At 39.7% G+C, this 22451-nt stretch overlaps 2 protein-coding genes across 4 annotated transcripts in view; one reads left to right on the plus strand and one right to left on the minus strand.

Moving 5' to 3' along the window:
- The window catches only part of LOC103024229 (genetic suppressor element 1-like), a 69012-nt gene extending 62509 nt beyond the window's left edge, over positions 1-6503 (plus strand). For all 3 annotated transcript variants that reach the window (XM_022672168.2, XM_049475215.1, XM_049475216.1), the window contains exons 13-16: positions 105-503; positions 2261-2533; positions 2671-2774; positions 3760-6503. In XM_022672168.2, the coding sequence (XP_022527889.2) occupies positions 105-503; positions 2261-2533; positions 2671-2774; positions 3760-3897 (914 nt within the window). In that variant the 3' untranslated portion in view covers positions 3898-6503. The remainder of the gene's footprint in view (positions 1-104; positions 504-2260; positions 2534-2670; positions 2775-3759) is intronic.
- The window catches only part of ldlrad3 (low density lipoprotein receptor class A domain containing 3), a 140190-nt gene continuing 124030 nt past the window's right edge, over positions 6292-22451 (minus strand). The window contains exons 5-6 of the mRNA XM_022672167.2: positions 10368-10743; positions 6292-9398 (exon numbers count right to left, since the gene is read on the minus strand). Coding sequence (XP_022527888.2) covers positions 9116-9398; positions 10368-10743 — 659 coding nt within the window. The 3' untranslated portion in view covers positions 6292-9115. The remainder of the gene's footprint in view (positions 9399-10367; positions 10744-22451) is intronic.

A 22451-nucleotide genomic window follows, 5' to 3' on the forward strand; every position in this document is an offset into this window, starting at 1 on the left:
ACACAGTTTATACACAATTAGCAGTGTTTTATTAGTATATTATTATATGTTTATTTTATTTGTAGTATGTGCACTAAATTGTGTGTGTGTATTTCCATCGGCAGAACCTACAGCACCCTCCACGCCCTGCCAGTCAAATGAAGTGCCCCTCCCACATTCCCGGAGCCCCACCCCTCCTGCTCCTCACAGACACCTGCACAATAACGGTCAACAATCTGACCTCCGTAGACTCCAGTCTGACCCACCACGCCTTAAAGAGCCCCCTCCACTGGCCCCTCTGCAGGAACACCCCCGCTTCGGAGAGGTTCACCCCATCAGGAGACCCCCCAGCCTGCAGGCCAGCCCCAGACCCCCGCTCATCCCGCTGAAGGAGCACGTAGCTGGACGGAACGGTCTCACCGTCCGGCCTCAGCACTGGGAGAGCACCAGCGCCGAGGAGTTCGCCCAGCAGTTCCACCAGTCTGTGCTGCAGTCCACTCAGAAAACCAAGCACAAGCACAAAGGTGAGAATCAACAGCAAAATATTTACACCTTTGCCCCTGTGTGTATTTACACCAAGATACGTAGCTTGTGAAGGTGCTCTGTTGTGGTGAGAATCTCATTATGGCATTATGGGGGTATGTTTTGGGTGGGTTAAGTGGACCTACCATCTTTGTGTTGGATAGCTGGGTTGGTGGCCTCAGGGCTGTTTGCGCTGTGGTGGCAGTTGGGTTTCGCTCTCCTAGCCTTGTTAAAGGCTATTAGTGAGTGGCAAGCCTGTTAATAAAGGGCTGTTGAGTACTTGCAATGAGTCTCCCGAGTCCTCCTTCCTCTTCCACACCACAGTATTGATACAAGAAAAAACGCCCACTGTTCCACTGTTTTCCATTACATATTATATACTATACATCTTTATCTGTCGGGTACCTAAACACTTCTACACCTGGCTACAGCTGACACAGTTTTTGCCTGGAATATAAATGTTGTACAAACTTTTCACGCGGTAGGCCGAGCCTAATGTGCCCCAGAGTTTTAAATCCAGACATGTTTTGGCCCACAGGACACTTGCCATTGCCATAACTGACACGTAAGTGCTTTAACTGCAACATTGTCTGCTGCCTGAGTCCATAAGGCCTGTTTCACACATACTCTCTCTGTGTGGCACGAGATCTTTGCTAATAGGTTATGAAGAATAAATGCCAAATGTATTAATGTGCCAGACAGAGAAATGAGCTAACGATTAGTGAAACAAGCTCTGAAATTAATACAAAACAAAAAGGTGATAAAAAAAAATGAAAATACAAACTCCACAATTCAGAACTGTTTGAGGAACTTTGATACGATTTTGGGAGTTCCTAGAGTTCAGGCAGCTTCTGCTTGTGGTAGGAATCCAGACCCCTCTATAAAAAGAGTCAGGAAGAAGAGAAAACATTTTTATAGGATGTTGGATGGGGAGGAGGGGCTTCAGCCAGGTTCCACCTCTCAAAACTACTCTTCATCCCCTCAACGCAGATATTCTAGTATCTTCTTTAACACACGTGCAGATTCTTACATTTGTGACTTATTTTTCACAATTTGTGTAGTTTATGAGGATACTGGCATTAATCTTTATAAGAGAAAAGCTGTAAACAATTTTGAATTATAAATCTGACCAAGCTTAAAACAATTATCCAATAATTTCAGAAAAGTGATGAGGAAAAGAAATGTACTGTACTCATTTACAGATCATATTTTTATTCAAATAAAGTAACGTTGGGGCTCCGAGTGATCCAGCAGGCTAAGCACTGCCACTATGATCAGGAGATCGCCAGTTTGAATCCTGTTTATGTAGCTTGCCATCAGCTACCAGAGCCCTAGGAGAACACAAAAGGATAAGTAATGTGGGCAGCACAAGGTGTCTGTTTATCTGAACCGCTCCTCCCAGTGTGCTGTGATGCTACACGGAAATGCTACATCAGCAGCAGTTTGTAAAGAGGTGGTGGCTGACTTCACATGTATCGGAGGAGGCATGTGCTAGTCTTCACCCTCATGGTGTGTTGGGGCATCACTAGTGATAGGGGAAGTCCTAATGAGTGGGTTGGGTAATTGGTCATGTAAATTGGGTAGAAAATGGGGAAAATAAATTAAATAATTAATTATTTAATTTTCACACACTGTGTGTGACTATCTGACTATTTATTTGTTTGGAAAAATAACTATGCCTTTTGACGATAGCACTAAAATCTTGATATTGATCATGTGACTGTGTATAACTGACCTGTCCTGTCTGTTTTTTCACCAGGTGGCGTCACAGAGCCAAACCACAGGGTTCACAACTCCGTGCATTACAACCCTTCAGACCACCAGGGGGCACCAAACAGATTACCTTATTCTTACACCAACGGCAACTCCTGCCACCCGCCTGCTCGCCCAGAGCCTTCAGGGCTGAGTGATGAGCGATCCGCTGAGGAAGAGTCCAGTGAGGAAGATGATGACGATGATGAAGAGGAGTCTTATCGTCCTAAATGGAAGGGAATTGAGGCCATATATGAAGCGTATCATGAGTACATAGAAGGTGAGCTCTACTCTCAAAGCTATAAATCTTATATCAGTATTTCAGTTTTTCAGGTATTTTTTATTTACTAAAGCTGTAAGAAGACGGCCGTGCTGATCAGTGTCTCACTGTGTGTGTGGGTGTGTGTGTGTTCTCAGAGAGGAGTATAGAGAGTGAGGTTCTGCAGAGTGAGTGCAGGAGGCTGGAGGCTCAGCATTACCATCTGAGTGTGACTGCTGATCAGCTCTCCATCAACATGGGGGTAAGATTGTCTGATTACCTGATTTGTGTATTAATTATTAATTTGCAAAGATTCAAATCTTTCAAAGCCCTTAAACTGGAATGTCAAGATTTAATTAAGATATATTGTATTTTAAAAGTACTGGCTGAATATTAAAGTATAGCAGTTTTATTTGTTATACAAAGCTCCAAAGTTTTTGTGTTTAACGTATAAGGTTTTTATGTAATGATGATGGTCATGATAATATAGTGCTACATATAACTATGTATTAGCATATATAGGCTACCTTGTTTACCTATAACAGAGCGAGTCTCGTTAAGGCACTATGACCTTTAATGATATTTGGCAATTTACAGCATTAAAGGAGAACTCTGGTGTAAAATGGACTTTTGGTGTAGTAAAACATGATAAAAAAGTGCTTACCTTGTTCTCCCACATCATTCTGAGATCCAGAAATTTTAACAGTTTGTCCAAACACCCTTTCAATTGAGTGACACAGGGCATTCCCCTGATAAATCGCTTTTTCAACCGTTATCCAGGCAAAAGTAGCTCCACACCTCCTTGCTAGAATCTGGAGAGCCCTGACATTTAAAATGAGGCATTAATAACTTTAAAAGTGCACAAAAACACTGTTTTCATACCATAATGCAAGCTCAATTTTATGATTTTATTTTAGTTTATTATTTTTTGACTTTAGCAGATATACTTAAATATTTTTTTTAGATTTTCTATTAGAATTACAATTATTATTTTGATTAATGTTCCTTATCAAACATGAAAGCTTTTTATGTAATGCTTAGTGTTGTAATTTCAGGCAGACAATTGACTAAAATCCTGGCTTGTTAAGGACCTATAGGCCCCAGCAAATTCTTGCTTTAATTCCTAATTGTATCAGTATCTCTGTTTTGTGAAGTGTAGAACTCATCTGTGACTGTATATTCCTGGTACATTTACTGTGTATCCTGGTGTCCTTCAGAGGTAACCTTCTGTTTGTCTTGTTCTCCAGGAGCTCCTGGCACAGAGGCAGAGGCTGGCGCTGGAGAGAGAGCGCATGCAGGCGGAACTCGAGCACTTCAGGAAGTGTTTGGCGCTGCCGGCGTTGCACTTGCACAGGGGACACTATAAAGGGCCGCCCCCAAGGTGACCCCCTCTCACCCTGCTGACTGATCATTAGGGAGCTGGGCATCCAGCACCCAGCTCCTTTCACCTGAGAGAAGCCTGGGGAGAGGACTCTGCACTGAGGGGCGACAGTGAGGAGGAAGAGGAGGCCTGACCTTTTGGCGGCAGCAGCAGCAGCAGAAGATGATGAAAATGATGAAGATGATGAAGGGGAAGAGAGGAATAACTGGCTGCTGTCATGAAGAAGAGTGGAAACCAGCATTGAGAAGCCTCAGTGGATTTAATCCCAACAGCCAGAGACTGAAACCCCCCAAAACACCCACAAAATAAAAAGAATATTAATAATAATGACAGCCAATCGCCAACCCACTGCACCTTCACCCAAACCCTACCTGCAGGGCCAGTGACGGAGCAGCAGCTACACAAAATCAGCCAATCAGTGACTGGAGGAGATAAGAGGAACTCTCTGTTTTAATTCGAATTTAACTCCACTCCATCACGTGCTTGAAACCACGTCCTTCTTCCACTCCTCCGCTCATCCACTCAGTACCCAAGATGCACTTAAAACTCAAAACTGTTGACTCAAACCTCTGCTACGAAAGTGTGGAACAGAAACGACTGGCGGAGTTTATTGTTTATACGTTTATTACTGATAGAAGTTGTTTTGAAAATGTTTGAGTTTCATTGCTTGGAAAATCTGATGTAAATATTGCAACAGAGTTTTGTATGATTTTATTATTCGGATTGATTATTTGACTTTGATTACAAAGCCTGCCTTTTAATATTTTATTGCTTTTAACTGGAGGAGGGAAAAAAAGAGCGTTTCTGCTGGTCAGTACAGGAGAATCGTGGTTTAGGAAAGAAAGGAAGGTTCTAATAAGGCTATTTTGATGGTCAGTCCTTCAACCATAAGTCCAGTCACCTCCTCCTCCCGCCATCAGTTACGCTCACTATGTTTCTCTGATGCATCAGCAGCCAATAACCCACTCCCCCCCCCACAGTTCTGCACTCATTCGTAGCCCAAAGCTGCCATAGCAGCTCCAGAGAATAAGGCTAGAGATTTACTTGCTGTTTGGAGTTTCAACTAACTGCATTGTCAGCTGCACTGTAACTAGGGCTGCACGATATCAGGGAAAAAAATTACCCAAACAACAGCAATCGGCCCTTTAATCAGTCATTTACATGACTTGTTAAAAGGTTTTCTGCGATTAGAAGCGTGAATTCAGCTGTAATTGGAAATATCTGCGCTAAACTGTGCTGGACTGAGGTGCACAGGTTTCGACACATGCCCACGTTTACAAGCATGTGCCCAACCCAACCATTAGGATGGAGGCCATGCAGTTACCTTGTGTTTACTCCTGCCCCCCCCCTCGTGCTCCCCCTCCCCCTTGCGCTTCTCAGGCAGCAGCAGCAGTCTGTCACTCACACAGACACAGAGACAGCGCTGTGTATCTACTTCTTGTGTCAAGAATCAAAACATTGAAACAACATGACGTGTTTGATTTAATTGCCTTAAGTGACATCGCATGTCCACGATGACGATGCTTAAACAATATATCGTGCAGCCCCAGTTGCAACTCCCATCAGTTGACCATAGTTGCACAGTTGCGTTACTCAGCTTGCACTGCCCCTACCATTTTGGGTGTACTACAAACTAAAGAAAGAGACGCAGGATATGCGAGGCAGCCATAATGCGCATGTGATCACCTAATAAACAGCAAGTATATCTCTAGCCTAGCTAGAGTTCGGACCTGCAACCTTTTAAAAATGAAAAAAGTGCCACAGTATTTTTGTGCTATTTCTCTCACTGATAGATATTCTGATGTTGTTGTACAGGAGCACTTACTTGAGATGCTGCATGAAGGTTCCAGCACTGGACAGCAGTGCTGATCTCACTGCAGTGAAATGTTTACAGTGTGTTCTTGCCACAGAGAAGCATTCCTGTTATAGTGGACTCTCATTCCCAGCACAAACACACTGGTGTCGCTCTGTCGTCGGTGACCTGTGGTCAAGTTGACATGCTTGGTTCGGTATAATGAAGACAGACGAAAAAAGAATAGAAAAAAAAGAAAAGAAAAGAAAAACTATAGATGGCAGATTTTTTTTTTTTAAAATGTGTTAAAAACAGAAAGGAAGCAGGCAAGGAGAGTTTCGGATGAGGTACAAATGCCCCCCTTCTTTTTTTAATGCTGTGAAAAAGTTTGAATTGTAATTTTTTTGTTTCTTTAAATGAAGTGTATGGTAATATATTATTATTATTTGTCGAATGTAGTTAATAGTTATTTATGAATAACTGCTGTAAAAGCAGACAAAAAGAGACTTAAATCTGAAAAGCAGAATAATGCAGATAATGTTGGGTTCTTTGTACAGACACAAGAAGTTTCGGGTACAGACACAAGATTTCACTCCAGAGATACTGTACAGTGATAACACGAGCTGTAGTCTTTATTTTAAAACTTGATTCCATATAACAATATGATTTTCTGCTTTGGTAAAATTTAATCTCTACATTTCTAATGGAACAGAGGAAATGTCTCATTGGGAGTACTGTTTTCTTCTTCTTTTTTTTTTTTTTTTAATGGCCAGGTGTCAACAGAAAGACAGAAATAATAAAGTGATACTTTTCATTTACACACTTTGACTCTGTCCAGTTGATCATATTTTCATTTTACAATATTTATGTTCATAAGATTAATTCTTAAATACATACCACTTCTCACCACTTCTTCCCACCGCCCACATGAGCATTATATATTTAGAGAAGAAGCCTTCACGTCAGGTGAAAAAAAAAAGAAAATACAGGAAGAGGCTCAGAAGTTTGAGTTGATCCTTCACAACAAGGCTGTTACTGAACTTAAAATAAAACAAACAAAAAAAGTCGTCATCTTCGCACGTCGCATTTTTGTCTGTCAGTTAACGCCTCGTTGATGCTCGGTGTTAAATATACGGATTCGGACGGAGTCTTCTGTTCATACTGTGCATTCGTTTTGTCTGCATTTATGCACATTTCTGAAGTTTCCAGATATGGTTGTAACAGAGAACATAGAAAAAAAAATCACAGAATTCAGCCATAGAAATGGATTTCAGACCTAAATATGGAAATATGTGAAATAATTTATAAAAAAATAATTAAAAACCTCAATTTGTTCTTTTAACACTTAAAAGAATTTATTACATTATTGTACACCATTGCGCAAGGTGTTTTTATACATTTGTTTTTTTTCCTCCAGGGTGTATTTCACTCATTTTTAAATGGTACGCATCGCATCGAATGGTACCTCTTTAAAGTATATCTTAGTAATCAATCAATACAAATACATGTCAATAATTACAGCGCTGTTTTTCTAGTGTTTGTATAATTATAAGTGATGACGCGTAATTCAATGTCGACAGATTCATTTTAATACGTAAAGAGAGTATAAATATGAGTCTTTGCGGTTTTTTGAATGCAAACCTTGATCAAAGAGAAATGAAAAGTACAGACCTTTGCTAACAACTGAGTGTAGTTGCAAAATGCAGTTTACAAATACATGAAATATATAAAACCTGTATAACCAGGAGTCATTTCTTTGATAGGGGGGGTCTAATAAATTTGTATAAACCTATTTTACACAATGCACATTTAATACTAATACTGAACAAGATACACAGATTGTCAAATACAAAAACAGTTCAAACGGCCAGTGTTCAGTAATGTGTCCACTGTCCCTTTAAGAGCCCCTTACGTTAAGTGTGCACTGAGAGCGTAGAGAACCAGAGTGTCTCTGGACCTAGATTATTATTATTTTTTTTTATTATTTACTTTATTTATGTAAGTAATGTCAAAAATGGGCTTTGGTGCTGCATTTATTCACATATGAACTAATATAGCAAGTCTGAGTGTTCTATCTGCTCCATGTGCTTCGTGTTTCAGCTGCCCCAAAACTCTCTATCTGGGTCGGAGCTGGAAATCTGAACTGAGACCAGTTCAGAAGAGTCACATACTTAGTGATCATGTGACTTTAACAGACAAAGATGATGATTTTTGATGTTATGGACATTTAGCTTACATGTTGTTAATCCAAAGGCTTCTGAGTGTAAGGCACTGTGGCTTTAAATATGCCTGATGTCCACTAAATATGCCATGCTCCGAATATCTCCAAATATGTCCAAATATCTCAGAATATTCAACTATTCCTACAGCATGCAGTCGGTTTTTTAGAAGAGAGCGGTGCTACGAGATCGAGGTTTAGTATTTTTACTTTTACAGATTCAGACGAACTATAAAAAGCTTTCATTTCAGACAGATTTCGTAGAAATGTTGTAGAATAAAGACAGAGAATTAAAAATAATACTACAACAGCATTATAATAGCAATAATAATAATAATAATAATAATAATAATAATAATAATAATAATGGAATTTCGTTCCATCTGTCTTCAAGAGCAAGGCCACAACAAAGAGTTTCTGAGTTTCTATGAAAAAGAGGTAATTCATTGAAGTGCTTCAGTGATGGAAATGGGGTAGATTTTTTTTTTCTTCGTAAACACATGAAATCACTCTTCTCATAAATCGCCCTTCTCTCTTTTACACATTCAAACCTCATATACAGCTCACGTCACATTGCATAGTGAGTGTTTAGTAGGATTTTTTAGTGTTAAACATGAGGGGAAAAAAAACGAAACCAAAACAAAACAAAGTAAATGAAAATTCATATTATTAATAATATGAAGAATGAACGGTCTGTAACTCAGAAATCAGCTTAGTCATTTTTGGAAGCTCCTCAATACTTATTATTGAGGATGCTCTATACTTCTCGATGCACGACTGCGTCCCGTTTCTGACGCGACGCAGTGTCTGCGCAGTCATGTAGTGTACCCTGTGTTTAGGGTATACGTCTCAGAGGCCTGGTAAAGCAAGCATCCACTTCATATGATCTGCTGCTGCTTCCTTCCTGCTCAGTTTCTGAACCATTTCCTCATGTTCTCTCATGAGCCGTCATGTCGCATGTTCACCAGAAGATGGCGCCTTCCACCAACACAGGAAAAAAGTGCAGGAAGCTGAAGACAGAGTGTCCATTTGTGGCGGGAGTTGTAACACTGAAGAAAGTCCAGCTGAGAGTCCACAGTGCTCATATCCTTCCTACGCAAAGAGACTCATGGTCTCAGGGTCTCCTGGTCTTGTGTCGCTATAGAGGGTCAGTCCCCCTCTATATGTCTGTGTGTTTTATGTACAAGTGTGTCCGTCTCCTCGCTGCAGGGGCTACAGCTGCTGAGACTCCTCTGTGGAGCTGGAGCCGGCGCGAGAGCCTGAGCTGGAGCCGGCGCGAGAGCCTGAGCCTGAGCCGGGGCCGGCGCCAGAGCGAGAGCCGGAGCTGTTGTTGCGGGACTGGCCTGTCTCAGCTCTCGCGCTGCTGGTGACGCTTCGGGTCAGGGCTGTCTCAGGCTCTTCTGCAGAAACTTCGTAAATTGGTGGCTCTCTCTCACATGGAGCTCCGTTGTCAGGAGGGTACGGAGGAGGTGGGAGGTCAAACCACGGGGGTCGACTGCGAAAAGACATAGAGAAGTTTATAAAAGAAGCAAAAACGAGTATTAAAAAAAAGAATTAACTTTAACTATTAACTTTATAAGTCAAGTAATGTAATGTTGTATTGAGAGATGCACTAAACATTCAGTTGCTAGGCCTGCATTTCTCATTTCAAATTAAAAGCCCCCAAAATGGCAATATGGTGTATTGTGTGTATATTCTTTAAAAGCAAGACAAAAATATATTTTGGCGATTTAATTTATCCAATTGTGAAAAAGAGGTAAAAATTCATAAAAACCTTGTCAAGAAAACGTGTTCAGTATTAGGCCAAATGTTTTAATTTGTTCGGTTTCCGACAATTTTACAACTCGTTCTATTTGAAGAACACAACATACAGCTCTGAAAAAAAATAAAACACATAAAATGTTTCTTTGATTTTACCAAATTGAAAACCTCTAGAATATAATCAAGAGAAAGATGGATGATCATGAGCCACCAAACCAAGCTGAACTGCTTGAATTTTTGCACCAGGGGTGGCATAAAGTTATCCAAAAGCAGTGTGTAAGACTGGTGGAGGAGAACCTGCCAAGATGCTTAGAAAACTATGATTGAAAAAAAGGGGTTATCCACCAAATATTGATTTCTGAACTCTTCTAACTTTATAAATATGAACGTGTTTTCTTCTTCTGCATTATTTGAGGTCTGAAAGCTCTGCAACGTTTTTGTTATTTCAGCCATTTCTCATTTTCTGCAAATAAATGCTGTATATGACAATATTTTTATTTGGAATTTGGGAGAAATGTTCTCCGTAGTTCAGAAACTGAAGTGGTCTCTTAATTTTTTTCAGAGCTGAATATATAACAGTCGTTAAAATATCTGAAAAATTCTAATATACGAGTTAAAGGGGGTTTTGTTATACTTTAAATGTAAGTCATTAAGTGGCATTAGAAGGTGACAATGACAATTTAGCCTCTCCATGTCTTCTTACCTGACGTCCATTACAGCCTGTGAGTATGAGGGCGGTGAGTCGAGTGGACCTCCTCGGGGGTAGAGGGCGCTGGAGAGCAGCTGCAGGCTGTGGGCTGAGCTGAACAGTCCTGATGGAGAGGAGGAGGGTGGAGAGAGACCCCTGTCCACTATCACCAGCCTGGAGAGCAGCAGGGGCTGGTGGTGGTGATGGTGGTGGGGGCCTCCGCGGACCCCCCGGGGCAACAGGACGCTCCGCTTCCTCTGGTGGTGCAGGACCAGTGCTAACAGCGCCACCACCAGGACGAAGATGACGGCGCTGCCTATCACGGCGTAGGTGATGCTGGGGTAGTAGCGCAGCCGGTAGTCGAGTGTTACGAAGTCCTGGCCTGGAGACTCTGTGGGGAAGAGTTAATAAAAGCTGGAGCTGTAGATTACACTGTATTACAGCAGACTCTGAGATATTGAGAGGTGTGTACTGTTGTGGAAAAACTTTCACTTTTTCACTTTCATTCTGGCAGCAGCCACTCCTAACACCTGCTGTAGACCAGAATGAACAAATGAAGAAAGATAGAACCGTCTTTATGAGATATCTCAGCAGCTGGTCTGCAGATCGAGGTCTAGGGTGATAAATCTCAGCTAAGAAAAGTGAATCAGAAGCAGAACAGACAAGACTAACCTGCACTGCTCTCATTCCACTCTTATTACACACCGGCGGGAGCATGTGGCATAAAATCAAACCTAAAGCACAATCAGTGAACTGTGACGTCCTCCGAGATAACAAGAGCAGCCAGAAGAGACCCGGAGAAGAATTCAATAATGTTTATGTCTCTCAACCCACAGAAAGGTCCCTCTCTCTCTCTCCCCGAATGATTTTAGGTGCAGATCAGGCCAGAAAACAGCAGCACACAAAGGATATTAGCCGTGTAATTATTTCAGCGCAAACAGACTCAGAGGTGCCTCTCTGCGAGCGACACTGGTGCCAGGCCCGGCTGAATAGCGGCTGACAGCTACTTAGAGAGCGAGGAACAAAAGGAGCTCGTAATTCAGCAGGCGGGCGAGAGTTATTAGGTATAAAGAGATAGAGGAGAGCAGAGAAAGGGACAGGGGAGTGGGAGAAAAGAGGACATTTAATTACAGAGCATGGTAACGGCTCTTTCCCCCCAGTCTGAACTACTGCTCCCTGTAGTGTGTAGACGGAGAGAGAGAAAGAGAGAGAGAGAGAGAGAGAGAGAGAGAGAGAGAGAGAGAGAGAGAGAGAAAGGAAGACAGTAAGGGGCTAAAAGAGTAAGAATGAGAAGAGAAGATGAGAGAGTTAAAGGTGCAATATGTAGTATTTTCCTACAAGCATGTTTTCTTTAACTGATATGGCTTTAACTCTTATGGCTTGTTTTGAATTAAGGGAATTTCACATCTCATATATTTCGTGCTGGGCAGTATGGCCAAAAACGCATATTACGGTATTTTTCTAAGATTCTGATGGCTTCATGGTACATCACGGTATTTTTATTATACATTTATTACACATTATTATCAGAAAAATAGCTTAAGAATGCAAACAATAGACCTTAAAAATGGATACGCTAAGAAATTTAACACGGCTGCCTTCACAAAATTAAATATTTTAATAAATAGTTCCATAAACACTATAAACAAACCTAAAATACTCAATGCTTAAGTATTTAAAGAGATATAATACAAGTTAAATAACAATCTACTATATGTTATTCCTGAAGCCATTAGAGGCATTACAGTATTTAAATCAGCTCCAATTCCCTTCTTTCTCCAGTTAACAAATACGTTCAAATCATGCTTCAAGCTACAGTATTAATATATTTAAAGGGCTGAAGTTACTGCTCTATTTTACTGGAATAAAAACCCTCATACAGTAGAAACAGCAGCAGGAGGTGTTCTGATTTCTCTGCAGGATGGAGTTAGACCAGCGTCTCTCTCTTCTCTGATGGTGCTGTTCTGCACGGCGCTCCGCAGCGCCCTCTAGCAGTATGGCAGTATGAGAGAAACACATACCGGTTCAAGTTCAACCCGCGATATACCAAATGAACCGGTATACTGCCCAGCACTACATACATTTGATTTTAACTTCAAAATAATCTTATGTAGTGGCCCTGAAATATCACTATGTAAGATTCAGTTATTTATTGTACTGCTATATGTATTTTGGCAGATATTCATTATACAGTTATTTTAGAGGGAACAAAACACTAATTTTTCCTTCAAAAACAAGAACGCTTTTGGAAATGCAGCCCTAAAAGATTCAGATTATTTATATGTCCTGTAATATGTATTTTGGTTGACACTTATTACATATGTATTTTAGAGTACAATGTCTACATATTGCACCTTTAAAGTACAAAACTAAAAAGAAGGAATGAGGGAAAATGCAAGAGATAGTGAGAGAACGAGAAAGTAAGGCAGAGAGAGTGAAAGATGGTAAAAGAGCAAGATTAAAAAGAGAAAAAGAAAATGAGATAGACTAAGTAAGGCAGAGAAAGAGAAATATGATGAAAGAGCAAGACTGAAAACAGAAAGAAAAAGAAAAAAAAGAAAAAAACAGATAGATTCATATACATTAGAATAAGAAGACAGAGAGTGCAAAAAAAGAAAGAAAGAAAGAGGGTGGAAAAGCAAGGAGTTGAACACACAGATAGATAGATAGATAGATAGATAGATAGATAGATAGATAGATAGATAGATAGATAGATAGATAGATAGATAGATGTAAAGGGGGTGAACAAAGGGAGGGGAGAGAGAAAGAGGTTGATCAGCAGTGAGAGAGAAAGTGAAGAGAGAAAGATAGGGTGAAACAGCAAGAAAGACAGAGAGAGTGAGACGGAGAGATGGAGGGAGGCCAGAGTGGGTCCACAGCTGTAGACTGCGCTCTCCTGAGAGCTGTTATTATGCTGCACATTATGTTCATCACACGCTTTTGTCTTTGTGAAACAGTGCTGCAAAAGGTTCTTTCAGCGATGCCTCTGAAGAACCACTTCAACTCCATAAAGAACTTCTGTCTATTATTGTAAAAAAAATGTGTGAAGAACCTTTACACCAAGTGAAATTTCTTTATGCATCACACATCTCTTTTAAAAACATGCCTTTTAAAGAATGAGAAGTGGTTCTTCAATGGCAAATCTGAAATAACTCTTTGTAGCACCTTTGTTTTTATGAGTGTAGAATGGAGTATCTCTGTCATTTGATAGATGTGCGCAATCTCTGTTTTGAACTAGTTTTAAAATGTGTGGTACATGAAGGTGTATAATGTGCTAATATATAATAACTATGAATATATATATATATTTCACAATGGACATAGTTTTAATCATATTGTAGTTTTAAAACCTTCACACCAAATCTGATGTTTTGGCAAGAAACTTCTAGAGACTAAAAATTTCCACTTTTTCTGTTTCTCTTGCCATTGTCTGCTTTTGCTCTCTTTAATTTGCCTCCTCCATAGGAGGGCTCATTATTGAAGCACGTTTTTGAGCTATGGTTTTGCAATTCTTTTTGGAAATGGCTAGGAATTGAAATTCCTATAAGTAAATAAGTAAGCTTAAAATGGGTACATAATGGTCTCTATATAAGCCCTTCTGCATCTCACACCTTTTTAGCTCTAATCCGCCATATTTTGTTCTTCAATCTCAGCATTTTTATAGAGAGAGTGATATAAGCGGGGTATAAGCTTTTGTGTTCTGCTCTGAACAAGATGAGCTGCTCTGCCATTGTCTTAATGCTCAAGCTTTGTTTGGCTTGTAACTATGTCAGTAGAGCTCTAATTGAACAGACTGATTTTAATGCACAGGGTTCATACACTTTTTAACCAATACATTTCCATGATTTTTCATATTTTGTTAATGCCTTTAAGTCAAATTGTCATGATCATATGATTTTTAAAACATCAGTGCAGACATGAAAAAAAAAACAAAAACTAAAACTACAATCGAAATTGATAGTAGGCCTAAAACGAATCTGCTAAAAATGTTGACCCACAATCTTTAGTAATAAAATGTGTTAGATCCTGAGAGCTCCATTGTGCTGGGATAATTTACTGAATTAAGTCTGAGCTGATGTATTTGTTAGGTCAGAATAGATTTTCTCCATCAATAAAGGGAAACACAAAGATGTGTAGAGCAAATTTCCATGATTTTTCCAAAAAAGTCTGGATATTTTTATTTTCCAAAAGTTATCCAGGCCTGGAAATTGCTAAAATGATTTTTCCAGGTTTTTCATGTCCGTACGAACCCTAAATGTATCCAATATAACAGAAATTGTACAGGAACAGACTACAAATAAATGATGGAGCTTCACAGGCTTTCATTTTTAGACTTGAAAGACATCATTATTATATATGTGTTTGTTTTTTTTCTGTATATAAAGATCAGACTGGGTGTATGATGGTCTTAACACTGACAGGCAGAGCATAACCCTGCTTTAGGGATGTGTTAGGAAACGCTGTGAGCCGGTGTGCATCCTGAGACCCTCTCCAACATCAAAAAGAGACCTTCCATATGGTAAAGGATCAGAGCGACTGTTCAAAACATCCACCCTCCCCTCACTGCCCAACACAGACCACTTTAATCAGGCTGGAGTGCTTTCCCACCCCCCCCCCCCTTCCCTCCTCCGTTCTCCTCCTCCATTTCATCCCACTGCTAATTTACTGCCATGGAGGTGCCATGGTGCTCAGAGCAGGACCTTGACATTCAACAAGCGCACTCTGAAAAGATTATGTACTCAACAATACACACACACACACACACCAAAACACACAAAAACACAAAGACCCTCCGCTAAAACACACGAGTACTCTCTCCAAGTCATCCCGTTGCTCCATCAGTACGAGGGCTGCCACTCCACGAGTCTTCACAGCAGGGTGGAGGACAAAGCAGAGTGCAGTGTTACAGACACACAATAGCCTGCCAATGATCCCTCTAGAGATGCGATTGGTAAAATACAGGGTTGGAGGTGGCCATCTGTCCTCTAGTGGTGCGAGGTGCACTCTACTGCCCTTTAACACAAGTGGAATGCTAGGTCTGCTGTTAGCCAGTTTAGCAGCCAGTGCAAGTTACTGAAACAAGGCTTAATTTTATTATGTACACTATACAGGGGTTGCACAATGAAACTGAAACACCTGTCATTTTAGTGTGGGAGATTTCATGGCTAAATTGGAGCAGCCTGGTGGCCAATCTTCATTAATTGCACATTGCACCAGTAAAAGCAGTAAAAGTGTGAAGGTTCAATTAGCAGAGTAAGAGCACAGTTTTGCTCAAAATATTGCAATGTACACAACATTATGGGTGACATACCAGAGTTCAAAAGAGGACAAATTGTTGGTGCACGTCTTGCTGGCACATCTGTGACCAAGACAGCAAGTCTTTATGATGTATCAAGAGCCACGGTATCCAGGGTAATGTCAGCATAGCACCAAGAAGGATGAACCACATCCAACAGGATTAACTGTGGACGCAGTTAAGAGGAAGCTGTCTGAAAGGGATGTTCAGGTGCTAACCCGGATTGTATTCAAAAAACTTAAATTGATGGCTGCCCAAATCAAGCAGAATATAATGTTTCCACTAGAACTGTCCGTCGGTACAATAAATTATTGTGGTCTTTCATTGTCCAACCCCTGTATGTCCAAAGGTTTGGGGACACTCCATCCAATGAATTCATTCACTTTACTTTACTTTTCAAGATGTGAAACTCTGATATAGATGTATTACACACAGAGTGATCTATTTTAAGTGTTTATTCATTTATTTTTTATTATTTTAATGGGGACAGTGTGCCAAGTCCTGATGGAAAATGAAATCTGCATCTCAATAAAAGTTGTCAGCAGAGTAAAGCATAAAATGCTGTAAGTGCTGGTAAAACACTGCACTGACTTTAGACTTGATAAAACACACAGTGGACCAACACCAGCAGATGTCATGTCTCTCCATACCATCACTGATTGTGGAAACTTCACACTAAGACCTCAAGCAGCTTGGACTGTCCTCCTCTCTACTCTTCCTCCAGACTCTTCTCCCTTGATTTCCAAATGAAATGCAAAATTTACTGATGATCAGTGATGGTTTGGAGAGACATGTCATCTGCTGGTGTTGATCCACTGTGTTCCATCAAATCCAAAGTCAGTGCAGTGTTTTCCTGGAAAATCTTCTAGCACTTCATGCTTCCCACTGCTGGCAACTTTTACAGAGGGACTTGGCACTCTGCCCACACTACCTTTGAGATTAATTCAGTATCAGTACCTGCCCCCCCTCTAAGATGTTTACAGCTATATGTTAATAAATGATCTAAGCAATGTTCCAACATCAAGCGTAGAGTCTTCCTAGAAGATTGCAGAGGATGTTACTGCTGCAAAGGCGGTTTCACAGAAAAAATATGCCTGTAATTAGAACCACTGGACCTGTAGTGTAGTTATGGTAATTATCCGACCCATAACCCTGAATTACTGAGCATAGCTAATGTAACGGTGAAGGCACTGAACAAATACGACCATGTTTACCAAGACAACAGCAAATCTATAGTACTGAGTTACAGGTACAAAATGCCACAAATACCCTCAACTCTTAGTACCTCAGACCTGCATTACTGATTTAATTTACAAAATTTACTAAATGATCATTTTCAGTGAGTTATCATCAGACTCCTCTACAAGTATGCTGCATAAAGAGAAAAATAGAAAATATACAATAAAGCAAGAAATAACAAGCTAAATATAAATATTAAATTGGTGTTAAATTTACATTCAGGAGGGAACATGATAACAGAAATGTGTTGGATATTATTTACAAGTAAGTACATGATTATCTACAGCAGAGAAATATGAAAAAAAGAGCAAAAAGTTAAGTAGGGTAATTTTAATTATATGTTGACTTTACTGCAACAATGTCATAATTGCACTACTGAACGTTTTGCACTTTTTTATTGTATGAGGAAACTTGCACATGACAATAAACTCTTTGAATCTTGAATCTTTAAATCGACTAAAATCCTATTATTATCCCGTCACCAGCCGAGACATATTCTTATTTTGCTTTGTGGTCTGGTGAAAGTGGATGTCCGATAGAAAGAGCCAATTTACCTTTGTATAAATACTCCTTTAGTTTATCTCACTCTTTGCAAAGTATTGCCAACAGTCCTGTGGCGTTTTCATGTTTCGTGTTTAGCTTGTTCTTTATAGATCTCTGCCTGTTTATCTTTTACAGTTGTCGTTTGCCTCTCTTTGGTTTGGTTGCCTGGTTCTTGATTGCGGTTTTGGTTTTTAACTTGTTTACGTCTTTGCCTTGCAAATGTTTGTTTAAGCAGCTGTCAGAATCTTACTATACATAATGCCTGGTTGATGTTATGAGGTACGTAATGCAACAAAAAAGTGGCTACTGGCTGCTTTTAGAATGTACACATTCCCTTTTATGTCGAATACAATTACCAATGTGAAGCTTTTATCATCATGGTCATTTTCAGTGAATTATCATCATAGTAAAATTCCATTATTATCCCACCCCCAGCCGTGACACATTCTCATTTTGCTTTGTGGCCCAGAGAAAGCAGACGCCCTGCAGAGAGCCGGTGAGCGAACTGACTTAGTCACACTGTTCTCTTCCCCTCTCAGCAGCCGCTCTCAGAGGCTTTGATCACACAAACCTTTCCCCTCTAAATTATGCATTTTGTGATGTTTTTGTTGGTCTACAAGCAAACAGGAACACTCTGCTCTTCCTCCCACAGCTAAATCATTAGCGAACACCATCCTCCATTTACATGCTGAGAAAGTTTCTAATTTGCACTTTAGTTCAAAAACACGAGAAAAAAAATGGCCTTCTCCAAATGCAGTCCTTTCAGTACATTGAGCTAGAGGAACAAACAGCGAGCTCACAGTCCATTTGGGCTGGACACTGGGAGTGTGTGTGTGTGTGTGTGTAAGTTTGGGGTGTGTGTTCCAGCGTGAATTTGTCTGTGAGCCATTCTAGGCTTGCAGAGTTCAATCATAGAAATAACATTGGGAACATATGCAGAGTAGAGTAGAACAGGCTGGAAGGGTAAAGGAGAGCAATGTGTGGTATTTTAGCAACATGTGATTGACTGATATTGCCTTGAATTTAATAGGCAGGTAGGTACATCTTCTTTAGGGAAGTCTAAGACAGCTTTCACATCTAGTGTTTAACCTTATAAAGCCATATAAGAGTTAATTTTTTGTGACTGTTTTTTGTACTGTTTTTTTTTTTTTTGTTTCTGGATCAAACAATTACAAACTGTTCCTACAGTATACCTAGCCTGAGTATTAAAGCCTGTATCACCTTTGTCAAATTTACTAGAGTATAAATAACCCTTTAGTTTGTCCCACTATTTGCAAAGTATTGCCAACACACCTGTGGCTGCATACCGTACATTATTATTTTGTGTGTGTTTAGTCTGCCTGTTACAGATTCCTGCCTGTGTATAACTTATCCTTGTTGTTTGCCTTTTTGGTTTGGATACCTAGTTCTGGTTTTCAGTTATGCCACTGCCTTGCTCCTGTTATTAACAGCATTAATAACATTTATTTTGGCACAGAGACTGAAATATTGATATTTAGCAAACTTAGCACTTTACCTAGTGCTATATCTATGCTATACAACTAAAGCTGTATCTCTGAAACCATTTTGTCCTTTGAGTTTTAGAGCTGTAAAATTGACTGTGGAGGGACGGCAGGTAGGCGTTTTCTGCTGCAGTGCTGTTAGCCAATCAGAGGCGATATGTTTGCATTTAAGAATATTCATGAGCAAGAGCCGAAATCCTGTCTTTCTTCAGAGACCACTAATTCAGTGAAATAAAGCAGGGCTAAATAGAAGCACTGGAGCACTTTTTTCACAAAAAACAGCTCACATGGCATTCATTAATACTAGAGAACACAACTGGACATTTTAAAATGAATGAAAAAACGATGGAAGGAGACCTTTTTCCTAAGTTCCTAAGTTTAGATGACACATGTTTGCATCACAATGCGCACTAGCTATGTTATACCTCAGCAGGTATGAACCAGCCTTTACATAGCACCTTTAAAAGCATAAAGTGACAAAAAGTGACAAATATGTTTTTTTTTTAAACTAAAAGAAAACACAAATCCTAACATCAAAAAGAAAAAATGCAAGTAAAATCAGATCTGTACATTTTCTGCTTTGAACATCCCAGACTGCACGTCTGTTTTGTTTGTTTTGTTGGAAATCTACAGCGATTCGAGCCTTTTGAGCGAGCTCCGTGCTGGAAAGCACTCAGAAGAAACAAAAGGGGCCCAGTGACGGAGCTCTGCACTGGGGATCAGTCACAAGTGTCATCCAAACCTGACAGACATCCAACAGACATCCAGCTCAGTACATGAACTCCCTGTTGAGCTCACTGAGCTGTCACTGCTAACAAGCAAGAACACACAAAAACACACACATACACACACAACCATTCATACATATATGCATATACATACACACATACTGACACACCCCAGAGGGCTTGAGTGGGTCTCATTATAGTTCTCCAAAAGAACAAACTTTTTTATGTTGAGGCAAGATCCTGCTATAGTATACCAGGTTTTTGGTACTTTTGGTTCTTGTTTCTAGATATGTGCTATAATGCTGCTAGGAGATTAATCTCAGGCAGGGTGGTTGCTATGGGGTTACTAGGTGGTTGCTATGATGCACAAGGTGTTTTCTACCCAGGTGTTTGTTACTAGATCGATGCTGCTCTGCAGCCAGGTTGTTATGAGGGGTTGATAGGTGGTTTCTATTGTGTCTAATTGAGTTTGAAACATATTTGTAGAATTGTGTCATAAAAAAATGTGCACCCAATCTATTAAAGTTGTTGATTCTCTAGAAACTATCTAGCACCAGTTCTTTTTGAAATACAGTAGGTCACACTAAGTTGCATATGCTTGCTGTACAAAAAATGTTTTTCTACCCCATTACCTGCATAAGCCAATAAAAGAAAATAGACGGAAAAACGAGTGCATCAAGAAAAGCCCCTGAACCCCTCAACATGTAAATTAGAAGTCATGGCCCCGCCCACCTTGGCTTTCGACCACCCACTGCAGAGAGCTGTAGAGGGAGTGTCACAGCGCTGTTCGTCAATGAGATGCGAGACGTTTGCATGACATGAATATTCATGAGAAACACAAAATCCTGTCGTTTTTAACAAAAAACAGCTTTAATATAAAAAAAAAACGAAATCTTCAAAAAAAAAGTAATTCTAATTGAAAACAATTAAAAACCCGTCGTACAAATGTGAATCTTACAAACTGACCAAACCATATTAAGTTGAAACCATGTTAAGATCTCAAAAAACTGCTGGATAAGTTAGTCTGGAAAAATGTGGCAGAAAAAAAAAACAAAAAAAAAACTACTTTTAAAAAAATCTATACAAATAATTACAATATCGAACATAATAGAAGTATTGGTTAAACATGATAGCTATCTAAACCAACCATAACAGAAACATACGATCCACCAATTCTTCCTGTTGGCACATTTGTGACAGAAAAAAACAGATATTACAACAAACAATATGAGAATGTAACTTTCTTCACCACACATCACTCTCCTGATCCTGTGTAAGCAGCTGTTTTAACACATCACTGCAGGTCCCAGAAGGATGGATTGTTTTGTTTCTTTTGTAGAGCGCAGTCTAAAAATACTACTGTTATTTCACTACTGTAGCAGGATGTCAAGCCACAGTTTATTGTGTTTTACACTGGCTTTAGAAAAAAAACAGCACAATGAATAGTGCACTGAATGTACTAAATCCAAATGTGTATATATTTCCATCTGAATATAATCTACTTCTACTAAACAAAACAGGAAACAATTACTGCACAAAAAAGAACACACTGGCTGGGTCTAGCTGCAGTAATTAAGCTAGAGTTTGCTCAATCACTGCAGATTTACACATGTGTACACAGCACTGTGGTAGGAAATATAAATAAACTAATTAGTAAAATAACTGAAGCAGATGTTTAATTAAAAGGTCAGTGTTGTACACTAGATAACATATGGTTTCATTAAGAGTTTAAAGCGTGTTGTTGTGGACTGAGGGCGGCTGAAGCGACTCTTGCCTACAGCACTTCTCTTTGTGTGATTGTAGTACAGTGCAGAAACATGCCATTGGTTGCTTGGATACGATGTTTTTAAAGAGCACTCGGTCTCTGATTGGTCACTTGCCTATGAAAATGGTAATGAGCCCCTTCACACAAATCAGCAGCTCAAACAAGAGCTTTCAGCTTAACCAAAAACATGTGCACACGCACGCACACACACACGCACACTCACACACACACACACACACACACACACACATGCACACGCACACACACACAGTTTTGTTCTGCCCTTATTACGCTGTGTTAAATGTTTTCAGATTTTAAGTGTTTTGCAGGAGTAGGCACTCAACTTCTTTAATAAACTCATGATGAAGAATGAAACAGAAAATGAATGCAGAGGAAAAAAGAATGGTTTCATAATTAATAAATAATTAAATTACATTTACTTTCACCAAAATCACAGAGAAGAACAGGTGCTACTGTGTGTGTATGTGTGTGTGTGTGTGTTTGTGTGTGTATGTGTTGATGTTGTGAACTAAGTGACCAGCAGGGAGCAGCACATCTCCATCACCAGCACTGACCACTAATCCTAAGTGAACAAAAGAAACAAAGACAAAGAAAGAGAAAAAAAACGCATGTACAGAGAGAGAGAGAGAGAGAGAGAGAGAGAGAGAGAGAGAGAGAGAAAGAGAGATAGAGAGATAAGAAAAAGTGAGAAAATGTTTAAAAAAGAAATAGTAACATTTAGAAAAGGAGGGATGATAAATGACTGGATGATAGAGGAGTAAAAAAGGAAACGAAAAAGAAAGAAAAAAGAAATATTATATGCACAAACGTTTTGGGACACCTGATCATTTCATTGTTTCCTTTTAATGCAAGGATGTTAAAAAGAACTTATCCTGCTTTTGTTGGAATATCTGTCTCTACTATACCCACCCAACTCGTCCTAAACTCGTCCTAAACTCATCCTCAACTCGTTCCCAACTTATTCTCAACTCACCTATAACATATCCCCAACTCATCCTCAACTCA

This window comes from Astyanax mexicanus, chromosome 2, assembly GCF_023375975.1.
Source record: "Astyanax mexicanus isolate ESR-SI-001 chromosome 2, AstMex3_surface, whole genome shotgun sequence".
NCBI classification, from domain to species: domain Eukaryota; kingdom Metazoa; phylum Chordata; class Actinopteri; order Characiformes; family Acestrorhamphidae; genus Astyanax; species Astyanax mexicanus.